This window comes from Oncorhynchus keta, chromosome 34, assembly GCF_023373465.1.
Source record: "Oncorhynchus keta strain PuntledgeMale-10-30-2019 chromosome 34, Oket_V2, whole genome shotgun sequence".
Classification (NCBI taxonomy): Eukaryota; Metazoa; Chordata; class Actinopteri; order Salmoniformes; family Salmonidae; genus Oncorhynchus; species Oncorhynchus keta.
Window position 1 is genome coordinate 34,583,851 of NC_068454.1, and position 16,170 is coordinate 34,600,020.

The 16,170-nt window shown below is 41.9% G+C and overlaps 1 protein-coding gene and 1 long non-coding RNA gene across 5 annotated transcripts in view; both read left to right on the forward strand.

The window, feature by feature from the left end:
- gtdc1 (glycosyltransferase-like domain containing 1) overlaps window positions 1-5,925 on the forward strand; it is a 55,252-nt gene extending 49,327 nt beyond the window's left edge. For 2 of the 3 annotated variants that reach the window (XM_035749908.2, XM_035749909.2), the window contains exons 8-10: window positions 69-139; window positions 544-635; window positions 831-5,924. In XM_035749908.2, the coding sequence (XP_035605801.1) occupies window positions 69-139; window positions 544-635; window positions 831-914 (247 nt within the window). In that variant the 3' untranslated portion in view covers window positions 915-5,924. Of the gene's footprint in view, window positions 1-68; window positions 140-543; window positions 636-830 lie in introns of all 3 variants that reach the window. The other variant, XM_035749910.2, reaches the window with a different exon arrangement.
- Window positions 5,926-11,825: 5,900 nt separating this feature from the next.
- Window positions 11,826-14,001, forward strand: LOC118367000 (uncharacterized). Of its 2 annotated transcripts, none has more exons than XR_004822058.2 (4): window positions 11,826-12,036; window positions 12,420-12,490; window positions 12,653-12,718; window positions 12,901-14,001. It is a non-coding gene; the product is annotated as an uncharacterized LOC118367000 (long non-coding RNA). The 2 variants fall into 2 exon arrangements; XR_004822057.2 differs by having other exon boundaries at window positions 11,826-11,942.
- Window positions 14,002-16,170: the final 2,169 nt, after the last annotated feature.

Below are 16,170 nucleotides of genomic sequence, written 5' to 3' on the forward strand. Positions count from 1 at the left end.
TTTCATGCTTGGTGTTTTTAAGCCAATACTTTTGACAGGAAGCTAAACTATAAAATGTTATATTGCAGGCTAGAAGCTGTTCATTGTGGCTGCTATCCACTCTGCCCCAAGGCGTTGGTGTATCCTGAAATATTCCCAGGTATTACTACACAAATACGCTAATACACCATTGCATTGCAAGATGTTTAATTCTCCGATTTTTGGATCTCTAGAAATGTGTTGTATTTAGATGTTCAAGGTGTAAATCTGAAAAATAAATTACTAAAATAGAACGCTGAAGTCAAAGCTACGATTACTGAGCACAACAAAAAAAATCTAATTTACCTGATTCTTAACACCGTAGCTGTGCCTCTTCCTTGAATTAGATTTGCATAAATAATATGAATCTTTAAAAAGAATACTAGTTTAATTATGTAAAACCTGTCCCAGTTCAGTGTAATATGTATTTTTAATTATAAAGAAAGTGCGCTGTATCTAGCCTGTGCTTTGAGGTTTTTCTTTCATGAAAATACGTTTTCCTTTCCTCGCTTTCCTGTCCTACAGAGGAGTATCTGTACTCTACACCTGAGCAGCTTTATAAGAAACTACAGGGACTGTGCAGAAGGCCATACGTGGTGAGGAGACATCACGTTAAGGTAATTAACACTGACATGACAGGAACGGGATTAGCTAACACACGCTTCATTCAGTTCACAATTCATTTCTCTCTTTACGGTTTCTCCTCACCCTTCACCCTGCCTGTGTGCCTTGCTTTCTTCTGTACTGTAAGTTGACAGTTGACACCAGAGCTTAATCCTGCCTTTCATTCTTTCCTCTGTATTGTACTGTAGGTTGACACCAGTTCCTATTCCTGGACTGCGCTGAAGGAGGACTTCAGGAGTCTGCTGGCATACAAAGAGGACCACCATCCCTGACGGACAGACTACAACTGGGCCAATGCGAGTCCGCGGATCTGCTCAGAAGTGGGCACACTTAGTTCACTCGATTAGTGGCAGAATGAGATGGATTTAAAGGTTGATGGAAAGTCTGCAGCGTAGCGAGGGAGGGAGAGTCTCAAGGGCTGTCGTCATAGCTGCCTGACGTGGAGCCACGGGCAACAAACCTGTGGTGGCCTCAGACAGTCTGTCCCCACCACCTCTCTCCACTCAGCTCCACTCTGCTCAAATCAAAGCCATGCCTTTGAGACATTGTGCCTGTTGTAAACGTCCCCATCTTCACGTGCGAGAGGGAGAGGTCTTTTATGTCTACTGTGGTTTGAATTTGAAATAAAGAGAAAAGAACGTGTAAACTCTTTCAAAGGTTTCTCAAAGGCGGTGCCACCTCATATATCCGGTTGTGTTCATTTTGATCCTGTACTGGAGAGGACCTGGAGCTGGAATTGCTCCCCACCCCACGACTCCCGACAGAGTGGCAGCCAAGTTGTGGCTTGAAATGCTGTTCTCTGCCTCCACACCTGGGTTGCCAGGGGCCTCATTTATAAATTGTGCGTACGTACAAATATACCCCAACATGTGCGTGCGCCAGTTCACACAAAAGTTGGCATTTATAAAAAATGTACTTGACATGAGAATTTGCTCACCTCCCCGCAACTTGTAGACCATGCGTACGCACATCTCTGCTAGTGTATGAAATATTGTATTGCAATCTGGCAAGTAAGTATTTTGTGCAAATGGGGGATATGATGAAAAGCTTATTCATAAAACATATTAACCAGAATGCAGCCATTTCCCATTAAAGTGGAACTGACAGCATTTTAGCAACAAAAAAATCTTATTAAAATATACACCCCCAGGAAGAATGACACTTTTTTTTACATTTTCTGACAAGCAAGCACTTAGATATGGTCATTTTCATGTTTTCATACATTCTTAGAATACATACTTCCCAAACATTCCAAAGCATTTGTAAAAATTCTATAGCGATATAGAGTGGCAAAGCAGCTGTGCATTTGGACAATTAATAGACACTGCAGTAAATGAAACCTAATAAAAACATCTGTCTTGTCCAGGACTAAAGTCTACGCAGACCGGTGCGGTACACCGATCAGGTACACTAGGTCTATATGCCAACAAGCCATTTACCACAAGGGCCTGCAATCATTCACTTTGAATTGGACTGCGTGTTTACAGGCAGTTGCAACAGCGCGACTTTAGATCATTAGAACGCATTAGGCTAAATGGATTTCTGCAAATATGTACAGTTGAAGTCGGAAGTTTACATACATCCTTAGCCAAATACATTTCAATTCAGTTTTTCACAATTCCTGATATTTAATCCTAGTAAAAAAATCTCTGTTTTAGGTCAGTTAGGATCACCACTTTATTTTAAGAATGTGAAACATCTGAATAATGTTAGAGAGAGTGATTTATTTCAGCTTTTATTTTGGTCATTATGGCCAAACAGTTATATTTTTGTTTCATCAGACCAAAAAGTACGATCTTTGTCCCCATGTGTAGTTGCAATCCGTAGTCTGGCTTTTTTATGGTGGTTTTGGAGCAGTGGCTTCTTCCTTGCTGAGCGGCCTTTCAGGTTATGTCGATATAGGACTCGTTTTACTGTGGATATAGATACTTTATATTTTTCCTCCAGCATCTTCACAAGGTCCTTTGCTGTTGTTCTGGGGATTCATTTGCACTTTTCGCACCATAGTACGTTCATCTCTAGGAGACAATGCATCTCCTTCCTGAGCGGTTTGACAGCAAATGTGTTTATGCTAGAGTACTATTGTTTGTACAGATGAACATGGTACCTTCGGGCATTTGGAAATTGCTCCCAAGGATGAACCAGACTTGTGGAGGTCTACAATTGTTTTTCTGAGGTCTTGCCTGATTTATTTAGATTTTTCCATGATGTCAAGCAGAGGCACTGAGTTTGAAGGTAGGCCTTGAAATACATCCACAGATACACCTCCAATTGACTCAAATTATGTAAATTGGCCTATCAGAAGCTTCTAAAGCCATTACATAATCTTCTGGAATTTTCCAAGCTGTTCAAAGGCACAGTCAATTTAGTGTATGTAGACTTCTGACCCACTGGAATTGTGATACAGTGAGTTATAAATTATATAATCTGTGTAAACAATTGTTGGAAAAATTACTTGTGTCATGCACAATGCATATGTCCTAACCGACTTGCCAAAACTATAGTTTGTTAACAACAAATTGTGGAGTGGTTGAAAAACAAGCTTTAATGACTCTTAACATAAGTGTATGTAATCTCCCGACTTCAACTGTAAATAAATACAGAGGGAACCCTATTACATTTGGGAAGTTTACAGTCCTATTGATCAAACAATCATAAAAAGGTAGGCTATCTTTCCCCACAGTACCGGTCAAAAGTTTAGATCTAACTCATTCAAGGGTTTTTCATTATTTGTACTATTTTCTATGTTGTAGAATAGTAGTGTAGACATCAAAACTATGAAATAACATACGGAAACATTTAGTAACCAAAAAAGTGTTAAACTTTTTAAAGTAATGATGAACTGTCATTTTTCTTTGCTTATTTGAGCTGTTCTTGCCATATTATCTTAGTCTTTTACCAAATAGGGCTATCTTCTGTATACCACCCCTACCTTGTCCAAACACAACTGATTGGCTCAAACGCATTAAGAAGGGAAAAAATACCTCAAATTAACTTTTAACAAGGCACACCTGTTAATGTAAATGCATTCCAGGTGACTACCTCATGAAGCTGATTTGAGGGAATGCCAAGAGTGTGCAAAGCTGTCATCAAGGAAAAGGGTGGCTACTTTGAAAGATCTAAAATGTAACACTTTTTTTGGTTACTACATGATTCCATATGTGCTATTTCATTGTCTGATGTCTTTACTATTATTCTACAATGGAGAAAATAGTAAAAATAAAGAAAACCCTTAAATGTCTGTCCAAACTTTTGACTGGTACTGTATATGCACATTAACAACAACAAGATCAACAACTAATGCTAGCCAGAGCAAGATGAGCTAAAATCTAACAAAGGAACATTTCGACAAACCCTCTCAAACTTTTTCAGCTAGTTGGCCATCAAAATTGAAATGATAAACGATGGGTAATTGCCTGCTCGTCCTTCTGTAGCTTATCTGCCAATGTCCCAACAGAGCACCCAAGCTAACTGGCTAAAGTGTCCTAGCTTGCTAGCTACTTCCAGACACAAATGAGGGAGCACCTCACTCACCATTTTACTCGCCCGAGCAGAGCTGGTTAGGCTGTTTACATGTTATATAAAGCGTACGTGACTATTACGTTTTTTTGCGCTCTGGCACACTCAGACAAAATTTCAGAGTACATAGCTAGCCAGAGTGATTTAGCGAATGCAAGAGATATGCTAATTGGATAACAGTCGTTCTGTGTAGCCACCGAAAAACAATACCAGGGGAAAATTTGCGACCATGACCTCTCCAATGACACTGTCCTCCTAGCAGCTATCTAGCTAGCTAACGTTAGGCTCTGTTTTTACATAAATAGATACCCTAGCATATTAGCCATGTTATGACTGACTGGTGATCATTGCCCTTGCTAGTTTGATGGGTATTGACATTCCCAGCCTTAGTTACATTTGTCAGTTTTTTTGTCAAAATTTTGAGTAATTGAAACTGAAACAGTGCGTCCTGAATAAAGGCAGCAAACAATGTACCAGGCCAGCTGTGATTTACAACCATAAAGTCATATTTTTGGACTACTAAGAAATGTATTAGTGAATTAATTTAATCATGCATTGAACTGATATATTCTGCCAACAATGCCTTAGTATACATCATGGAATGTTGAGTCAAATTGAACCTATTTTTAAAACCTCTTATGAAGTTGGTTTTGTAGCATAAACTGGGAATTTGATATTTTTGACTGATGATTCTGTTTCGTATCTGCAAAGTAGTTAAAATGCTGTCAGTTCCACTTTAATGAGAAGAGAACATCTGTGTTTTATTTTTTTATTTTTCCTTCTTCGATGGCCGCGTACCAGCGGAATTAGGTTACGACGTCGAAATGCAGTCAGGTTAAGACTCTGGTGAGGACGACGAGCAACCAGATGAGCTTCCCTGAGACGGTTTCTGACAGTTTGTGCAGAAATTCTTCCATTGTGCAAACCCACAGTTTCATCAGCTGTCTGTGTGGCTGGTCTCAGACAACTGATGAAGGTGAAGAAGGTGAAGAAGCAAAATGTGGAGGTCCTGGGCTAGCTTGGTTACTACACATGGTTGGACATACTGCCAAATTCTCTAAAATGACGTTGGAGGCGGCTTATGGTAGAGACATTAACATTCAATGCTCGCAACAGCTCTGGTGGACATTCCTGCAGTCAGCATGCCAATTGCTCGCTCCCTCAACTTAAGACATCTGTGGCATTTTATCCACTCACTACTACTACTGTAAGTCGCTCTGGATAAGAGCGCCTGCTAAATGACTATACATTTTTTTAAATTATGTAACTGAACATTTTAGAGTATGTGGCCTTTTATTGTCCCCAGCATAATATGCACCTGTGTAATGATCATGCTGTTTAATCACCTTCTTGATATGCCACCCCTGTCATTTGGATGGATTATCTTGGCAAGTGAGAAATGCTCACTAACAGGGATGTAAACAAATGTGTGCACACAAGTTGAGAGAAATACGCTTTTTGTGCGGATGCCACATTTCTGGAATCTTATTTCAACTCATGAAACATGGGACCAACACTTTACATGTTGAGTTAATATTTTGTTCATTTGAAATGATTTTGAATATACAATAAATCTTAGACACTTGCTATAGGCAGCATGTATGCTTATTCTGCCCATATTTAACGCTTGTAAATGAGGCCCCAGGAGACTGAAGTACCTAATCAGACTTGGGCTGACTTGGGCTAGGTACTTGTCTGCGTGTATCAATGCAGGTCTCTCTGTCTACGCTCTGTCTTGTAAAGTTCTACAAATAAACATTGTTTTCTATTGTTTTGTAGAATATAGTGTTTTGTTTGAGAATGTTCAACAGATTACAATACTAGAATCCATATCTGACAAGCGAATATCTTTGGTACATGTATTTTCAGGTGGAGCTCCTAATGTGTCATGCCCAGACTGCCAGTACTAACAATGCAATCATGTACTACCATGGTTTAAATAATTGTTCAGCCCCTTTAGAGAATACCTTATAACTAGGTATTCAAGGTAGAACAGACACTTTCATTAGCGGAGGGTGAAAAGGTTAAACGTTAACCATATCATCAGGAATGAACCATATAGGCCTAACCGCAGCATTGTTTGGCCGCCTTCCCCTTTTAAATCTCTACCCCTTATTCAAAGCATGTTCCCCTTTAGTGTTGCTAACAGCAACCTGAATCCCTTGCCTTCTTATATACCCTTGATCTTTTATGAAGTAAAATCAGGCCAAGAAAACAGAATTAGTCAAACGGGCTCACACGACACCGAGGAGGAAAAGATGTTTTAAACCGATAGAGTTAATATTTGAATTAAACCTTTTCATTATGCACACGTACTTTAGGGCTGCTGTGTTGTAGGGCTAGGCTGCATAGGGACTGGAGAGGCGCCCATAGTGGTTATTAATGGACTTTGAGGTAACACAGGCCTCAGGGTGCATCATCAAACTGTCCACCCACACAACTGAGCGCGACACTCGGCTCTAGCCCCGGGCATACCTACCCACAATCCCCTTCCAATGCATTTTACGTTCTCAAAGATGATATAAAAGGAAGAGGGGGTGGAGGGGCTTGGGGACCCCTCCTCTCCTGCCACCCCCCAAACCCCTCTGGCCCCCCACCTTCAGCCAGCACAGAGAGTGGCTCACAGAGGTTTTGTATGCAGCTAATGTGTGAGTAGGAGTGGTGAGTACACAGGGGGCCCTCAGCATGGTGGCTGTATTTTCTATTGACATAATGCGTAGGGTATTATCAAGTACCACGGCAGTCGATGGGTTACTTGGAGATAATGACATCTTTGATGCTTTGAATCTCATTCAAATCCTAGATTGCCCAGTTTGGAGCCCTGTTGTAGTCCCTTGGGATTCGTTTGTTTGGTGTATGCCATATTGGTATCGTTTGTGACAAGAAAAGTAATCCATTTGGGCTTCACACATATCTCCATAAAGCAATTGACCTGATATTTGTCCCAATCCTACCCATGATGACACCCTCTCATTTCCAATATTCAGCTCCGTAGAGAGCGGAACATAATGCAATGTGGATCCGTCGGTATCATAAACTAAATGGCCACTAAACACGACATGACACATCACTGCAATTTACCGCTAACACATATTCAATCCGTACAACTAGAAAAATGGCATTCCATGTTTTAAACACTGAACAATTTTGCCCTGTGGTTATGCTCTTCCACCTGGTAGTCGCAGGGAGAAACGGGAGAATTAATGCAATCTCTCGAGCTAAGCAAAGTGTGTCAGACTGACTCTGCTGTTCACGTCGTGGCGCAGTATTGTAGAGGCAACAAACAGCACAGCCCACTCAGTTTGTCAACAATAGTACGGTTAGAACAGAATTGAAATCAAGACTGTTGAACATAATAAACATGTACTGTTGTGTAGACAGTATTAAAGACTGGCTGCATTGGATATTGAGAATGAAGAGATTCTTTGTTTGAAAATGTGTGAAGATTAGTCTTCAAATTTAACCAAAAAGTAGATGCATTTGGTCACAGGTGGAAGGCTATCTTTCCTTACTCCTCCACTGATTGTATGAGGTATTATTACTATGAAATTTGAATAGATGTCACCCCTCTTTACAGACCAATTGGGAGAGACGATAGGATAACCAAGTTATGAAGCTATGAATCACTGCGTGCCTCTGATAGAACAGTTAAAGTCATGGCAGAGATTAGGTAATATTGTTACATCTTAGTTTATTCTGTGACAACCTTTAGATTGTCCACATCACTCTTACTTTTGTTCCAATATTCACACTGGGAACATCTAGCATCCTTCCATCAGTGGATTCATTGAGTTATCATTCACTAACACCTTATTTAATATTATCCATAACCGTGGACAGGGTTTCTATTCCCTCCTGATTATGAATAACCCCAATCCTAGCTTCATGTCCACATCCCGGTTCAACCCTAACCCTAGCCTCAATCACAACCCTAACCCTAACCCTAGCTTCATGTCCACATCCCGGTTCAACCCTAACCCTAGCCTCAACCACAATCCTAACCCTAGCTTCATGTCCACATCCCGGTTCAACCCTAACCCTAGCCTCAACCACATCCCTAACCCTAGCTTCATGTCCACAACTCGCTTCAACCCCAACCCTCAACTCCAACCCTAGCTTCATGTCCACATCCCGGTTCAACCCCAACCCTCAACACCAACCTTAGCTTTATGTCCACATCCCGGTTCAACCCCAACCCTCAACTCCAACCTTAGCTTTATGACCACAACCCTCAACTCCAACCTTAGCTTTATGTCCACATCCCGGTTCAACCCCAACCCTCAACTCCAACCTTAGCTTCATGTCCACATCCCGGTTCAACCCCAACCCTCAACTCCAACCTTAGCTTCATGTCCACATCCCGGTTCAACCCCAACCCTCAACTCCAACCTTAGCTTCATGTCCACATCCCGGTTCAACCCCAACCCTCAACTCCAACCTTAGCTTTATGTCCACATCCCGGTTCAACCCCAACCCTCAACTCCAACCTTAGCTTCATGTCCACATCCCGGTTCAACCCCAACCCTCAACTCCAACCTTAGCTTCATGTCCACGTCCCGGTTCAACCCCAACCCTCAACTCCAACCTTAGCTTCATGTCCACGTCCCGGTTCAACCCCAACCCTCAACTCCAACCTTAGCTTTATGTCCACGTCCCGGTTCAACCCCAACCCTCAACTCCAACCTTAGCTTCATGTCCACATCCCGGTTCAACCCCAACCCTCAACTCCAACCTTAGCTTCATGTCCACGTCCCGGTTCAACCCCAACCCTCAACTCCAACCTTAGCTTCATGTCCACATCCCGGTTCAACCCCAACCCTCAACTCCAACCTTAGCTTTATGTCCACATCCCGGTTCAACCCCAACCCTCAACTCCAACCTTAGCTTCATGTCCACATCCCGGTTCAACCCCAACCCTCAACTCCAACCATAGCTTTATGTCCATAACTTGGTTCACCCCTAGAATCAATTACAACCCTATTCTGTCTACTCCACATCCACCATTCCTCTACCCATGCCCTATGTACCATGCTCCTAGTAGCTGTAGACTAGCAGAGCAGCCACGACAGACCCAGGTCGCGACCTGACGACGCCGTAAAGCCCATAACAATGCCTTCCGTCTACCCCATCGCAAAATGCCACCCCACTGTAAAAGGTTTTATAGCAGAGTCCATAAAATACTGAATGCATTAAACGTTTTCATTGGCCTGTTAAGACACGTTGCTTTGAACAGTTGGTGTCGTGTGTACTGCATGTGTGTGTTTACTGTATAAGTTGTGTGTTCTGAAAGTGTGTGCGTGTTTGATTTGTACATGACTGTTGATCTAGGACTGTGTTACTCAAAAACAGCCGACTTGTGACCACTTTCCCTGTTTTGATTTAGGAAAATTCGCAATATCCCCAATTTAAGTCGGATGGAAACATGAATGAGATGTTTGTTTGCCCCTCCCTTTATTTTGATCATCCATCATATTTGTCATTAGTTTCTGATAAGAGCAGAATCATTAAATCCCTTTTATAGCTAGGTTACAGTATATTTCCAGAGATTGCGGTTTTATGAAAGTTTTTAAGGAGTTGACATTCAGTATACTTTGTAATAAGGTGAAGAAGGAAAAGGCTACACAACCTAACCCATGAGAATCAACGTACCGTGATCTCTCGCTATGTCTTGGTGTTACATTTGGAGTCTGTTGTCACTCCCTATCCTATCCCCTCCACTCATGCGTACAGCCAAGTGAGAATAATTCTCTCCCTGGTAATTAAAGTATTTTATTTTTGCCACGGGTCAAATAAAGGGAAACAATTCATTCCTTAATGTGTAGGTCGGCTAGACTGTTGCTGGAGGTTCTGAATGACTAGATTGTGGCCCTGAGCACAGGGCTTGTTCACTCGTCTTAGCCTCACAATGAAATATACTTCTATACATCCATGAACTATGGCGATATCATTTTTCCTCATGTTTAAGGCTAATGCCATTTTTCAAGAAATAACTGACTCCTGCAGATAGTTTCCCTGTATGACGGACAGTATTATTGTGAATATTAAAATTAGAATTCACTTTTTTTGTAATAAGAAACTCTTAAGAGAGATGGAAGACAGAGAAAAAGGCTCTGCTATTTGAATTTGAAAGTAAGAAATGTTGGTTTGGGGCATTTTGAAACTGGTGGATTATCAACAAAGAACAGCAACATTAATTTCACGCATCAGAAAAAAGCCTGGTTCCGTCCTCTTGGTTCTGAGGCTGTCTGATTCTAGACTGAAACAACACCTCCAGCATGGAATGACAAACTCAAAGAAAGACAAAAACAAAGACTGGTCTGGGGAAATGTGTTTATGCAAATGTACATGTGCACATGTGGATATGGATAAGGCACAACTGTTTTCCTCATTACATCTGATAGAGGTTTCTATGTGGGAAAGACCTGTTATTCCACTTTGGAGACTGAATAAAGATGTTGATCATCTCTCCAATGGCTTTATTATAACTGTCAAGGTCTTTGGAAAATAATACATTTCCTACATGCAAACCGTCAGTTATTAATCAGGTATTTTCTGAAACATTGCAGGCTAAGTGCTAATTATGCAGTAATAACCTATGACTAATAACCACCGTATAATACTATTTAATATCAGGCAATTGGGAATAATGATTTGTGAATTGAATACACTGAACAAAAATATAAACGCAATGTAAAGTTTTGGTCCCATGTTTCATGAGCTGAAATAAAAGATCCCAGACTTTTTTTCCATACATTCAAAAAGCTTATTTGTCTCATTCTGTGCACAACTTTGTTTACATCCCTGTTAGTGAGCATTTCTCTTTTGCCAAGATAATCCATCCACCTTATCAAGAAGCTGATTAAACAGCATGATCATTGACACATGTGCACCTCGTGCTGGGGACAATAAAAGTCCACTCTAAAATGTGCAGTTTTGTCACACAACAAAATGGTAAATATGTCTCAAGATTTGAGGGAGCGTGCAATTGACATGCTGACTGCACCAGAGCTGTTGCCATTGGGTTATGGTATGGGCAAGCATAAGCTATGGACAACGAACACCATTGCATTTAATCAATGGCATTTTGTATGCACAGAGATTCCGTGACGAAATCCCGAGGCCCATTGTCGTGCCATTCATCCGCTGCCATCACCTCATGTTTAAGTTTCATGTTTTCAGTTTCATGATAATGCACGGCCCATGTCGCAAAGCTCTGTACACAATTCCTGGAATCTAAAAATGTCTCAGTTGTTTCCATGGCCTGCATATTCACCAGCCATGTCACCCACTGAGCATGTTTGAGACGCTCTGGATCGACATGTACGACAGCGTGTTCCAATTCCCGCCAATATCCAGCAATTTTGCACAGCCATTGAAGTTGAGTGGGAAAACATGCCACAGGCCACAATCAACAGCCTAATCAAATCTATGCAAATCTATGTGTCGTGCTGCGGTGGTCACACCAGATACTGACTGGTTTTCTTATCCATGCCCTACTTTTCTTTAAAGGTATCTGTGACCAACAGGGGCAGGGGCGCACCTTCGCTGGTGACGATTCTGAAATGGCATTTTTGTCCCCCATAGTTTTATCATTGCACTGTGTTACATCTCCGGTGTGCTTTAGGACCATGCGGACGCCTTAGAGCAGTCGGGTAGGCTGTTTTCTGGTTTCAGCTTGCTGCATTTAGGACCGCAGAGACACTGCAGAGCATACAGGCTGTTTGAAGGCAAAGCTTCTGAAAGGCTGGCGTATAAGACCAGCACAGGAGAGATGAACAGAGGTAGCTGCTGTCTGTGTTGCACTTTTTCTCTGAGTTGTAAAAGCAAGCAGAGCAGAAACTGGCTACTCTTTAGTTGTCTGATCTAGCTGGCAAGGTAACTACTGTTTGACAGAAGAAAAGTATATGTATTCCCAGTACTGAGCTAGTAGTGTAACTGACATGTTACCTTAGCTAATGTTTCATCCCCCCTCCACTAAGGTGAATGAACTACCAGCAGCTAGTTAGCTAGCCAGTAGCTACCACAGCCAACTTAGCTCTAGCTAGCCTCTAACTATCTGTCAGAAAGCAGTATCTAACAGCTGTTGTGTGTATGGAAATGTTTTGTAGCCTTTGCTTTGTCCCTTTTCAACAGAGGTACATTTGATGATGTACCATTGTACCATTAGCTAGCAGAGCTAGCCAAAAGCTGGCTAACATTAGCTAGTTAGTTAGCTAGCTCGCTAACGTTAGCTATTATTTTTGCCTCAATCACACCAGACCTGAATCAAATGATGAAACCAGTGGCCAAATGATGGAAGACCGATATTTGGACGTTTTTTCAGCACAATGTGAGTTTGTATTAGTCAGTAGAGCAATATAATGTTTTTGAACTGTCTGTTTCCCTAGCTAATTCCCTACTTTTCACACTGGCACTGTATATACAGCTCTACAGGCTTCACTGTCATGGTGCACAGTCAGTACACAACACTATGCTCATCATGTCTTAGCAGGATCAGATGGTGACAGGTGTCCCTGCAGCGTCAGACAGCCAAGGAAGACCGGTCTACATAGCTCAGGTAAATTTTCCAATATATTATAACTATGAGTGAATGGATACAAAGTGCCATCTTGAGTTGATGGGTAGGCTACAGTCTGGGATCTGGGAATAATGGTCATTTCAATTGTTGAACCATTGATTCTATTCATGGAAAATATAATGTATACTAATGTCATTCTTTGTCATGCCTCATCTGAGCAGGATCAGACGGTGACAGGGGTCTCATCAGGGTCAGGCAGCCAGGGAAGACCAGTCTGTGGCAGAGCTGCAGATACAACACTTTATTTTCTCTGTACAGAAAACATGGGACAAGCAAGAAGCTTAAAAGATTTAAACTATTTTAAAGCAGTCTGACAAACCTCTAAAGTTGATTTCCAAACTGTACCAAGAGTTGATAGAGGCTTTTCCCGATGACACAAAACATGTGAAACAAAAATGTGAGGAAGAACTGGGAGATGCTATTGATGATGATGAATGATACAGATACGTTTGAATGTCCAGTCATGCTCATATAATCTCCGACATAAATTATTACAGTTTAAGACCATCCATAGAATGTACTATATGCCAGTGAAACTGAATATAATGCACACAGAAATGTAATTATTCTGCTGGAGGTGTAAAACACAAAAGGGAAAATATTTGCATGTCAGGTCTTGTGAAGGCTGGATGAATTCTGGCAAAGAGTATGTTATTTTATCTCAGCATGTCTACAGATTCTCCCTTCGTCCTGTTTTTGTTTGCTTGGAAATGTTGATACTGGAAACTTATCAGAAGAAACAGTGTAACCTAGTATTTATAGTGGCTAAGAAATGCATTGCAATTAATTAAAAATCCAATTTTATTGGTCACATACACATATTTGCAGATGCTATTGCAGGTGTAGTGAAATGCTTGTTGGAAGGTTGGTTGATCCTCCCATAATGGATGGAAGAAATGTCAAGTTATGTATCACTAGATTTGATTTATGACAAGATGAAGGGTATGCTGTGCAACTTTCATAAGGTCATGCCTTATATGGAATAAATCAAATGTTATTGATCACATACATGTGTTTAGCAGATGTTATTAAGGGTGTAGCGAAATGCTTGTTTTTCTAGCTCCACCAGTGCAGTAATATCTAACAATTTCACAACATATACCCAATACACACACATTTAAGTAAATGAATGTAATTAAGATTATATAAATATATGAATGAGCAATGTCAGAGCGGTGTAGACTAAGACAGTATAGAATACAGTATATGAGATGAGTAATGCAAGATATGTAAACATTATTAAAGTGACTAGTGTTCCATTTATTAAAGTGGCCAGTGATTTAAAGTCTATGTACAGTGGGGCAAAATAGTATTTAGTCAGCCACCAATTGTGCAAGTTCTCCCACTTAAAAAGCTGAGAAGGGCCTGTAATTTTCATCATAGGTACACTTCAGCTATGACTGACAAAATGAGAAACAAAAATCCAGAAAATCAAATTGTAGGATTTGTAATGAATTTATTTGCAAATTATGGTGGAAAATAAGTATTTGGTTAATAACATGCGTTGGGCAGACTGCATTACCCTCTGGAGAGCCCTGCGGTTGCGGGCGGTGCAGTTGCCATACCAAGCGGTGGTACAGCCCGATCGGATGTTCTCAATTGTGCATCTGTAAAAGTTTGGGAGGGTTTTAGGTGCCAAGCCAAATTTCTTCAGCCTCCTGAGGTTGAAGAGGCATTGTTGCGCCTTCTTCACCACACTGTCTGTGTGGGTGGACCATTTCAGTTTGTCAGTAATGTGTATGCCGAGGAACTTAAAGCTTTCCACCTTCTCCACTGCGGTCCCATCAATCAGGATATGATGGGGGGGTGCTCACTCTGCTGTTTCCTGAAGTCCACGATCATCTCCTTTGTTTTGTTGATGTTGAGTGAGAGGTTATTTTTCTGGCACCACATTCCCAGAGCCCACACCTCCTCCCTGTAGGCTGTGGCGTCATTGTTGGTAATCAAGCCTACTACTGTTGTGTCGTCTGCAAACTTGATGATTGAGTTGGAGACATGCTTGGCCATACAGTCATGGATACACAGGGAGTACAGCAGCTGTGTCTTGACGAGGGGGCGGGGTCAGCTCTCCGATTAGCCATGGTGTCGACCAATCAGCTGCTTGAGGGATTTCAGGAAGCCATTTCCTGAAATAAACACATGCAAACATACAAACTACAACACATAAACTGGGGAACGTAACAATCAGCGAAGTGGAGGTGTTGTTTCCTACCTTCACCACCTGTGGGTGGCCCATCAGGAAGTCCAGAACCCAGTTGCACAGGGCGGGGTTCAGACCCAAGGCCTCAAGCTTAATGAGAAACTTGGAGGGAACTATGGTGTTGAATGCTGAGCTATAGTCAATGAAAAGCATTCTTACATACAAATTTCTCCTGTCCAGATGGGATAGGGCAGTGTGCAGTGTGATGGTGATTGCATCGTCTGTGGATCTATTGGGGTGGTAAGCAAATTGAAGTGGGTCTAGGTTGACAGATAAGGTAGAGGTGACATGATCCTTGACTTGTCTCTCAAAGCACTTCATGATGACAGAAGTGAGTGCTATGGGGCGATAGTCATTTAGTTCAGTCACCGTTGCTTTGGTACAGGACCAATGGTGGCCATCTTGAAGCATGTGGGGACAGCGAACTGGGATGGGGAGAGATTGCATATGTCTGTAAACACACCAACAGGCTGGTCTGCGCATCCTCTGAGGACGCGGCGAAGGATGCCATCTGGGCCGGCAGCCTTGCAAGGGTTAACACACTTCAATGTCTTACTCAAGTCGGCCATGGAGAAGGAGAGTCCAAAGTTCTTGGTAGCGGGCCACCAACACACTGTGTTTATCATGACACAAGGCAAGACGCAGATGCAGACACAGCAGGCAGATGGTTGGAGTTTAAGATGTTTAATAATCCAAAAAAGGAGTAGACAAGAGAACGGTCGTGGACAGGCAAAAGATCAAAACCAGTTCAGAGTCCAGGAGGTACAGAGTGGCAGACAGGCTCGAGGTCAAGGCAGGCAGAATGGTCAGGCAGGCGGGTACGGAGTCCAGAAACAGGCAAGCGTCAAAACCAGGAGGACTATTAAAAGGAGAATAGCAAAGGCAGGAGAATGGAAAAAAATGCTGGTTGACTTGGAACATACAAGACGAACTGGCACAGAGAGACAGGAAACACAGGGATAAATACACTGGGGAAAACAAGTGACACCTGGAGGGGGTGGAGACAATAACAAGGACAGGTGAAAAAGATCAGGGTGTGACAGTGTTATCCTCAAAGCGGGCGAAGAAGGTGTTTAGCTTATCCGGAAGCAAGACATCGGTGTCCACAACGTGGCTGGTTTTCCTTTTGTAGTCCGTGATTGTCTGTAGACCCTGCCACATACGTCTCGTGTCTGAGCCGTTGAATTGCGACACTACTTTGTCTCTATACGGACATTTTGCCTGTTTGATT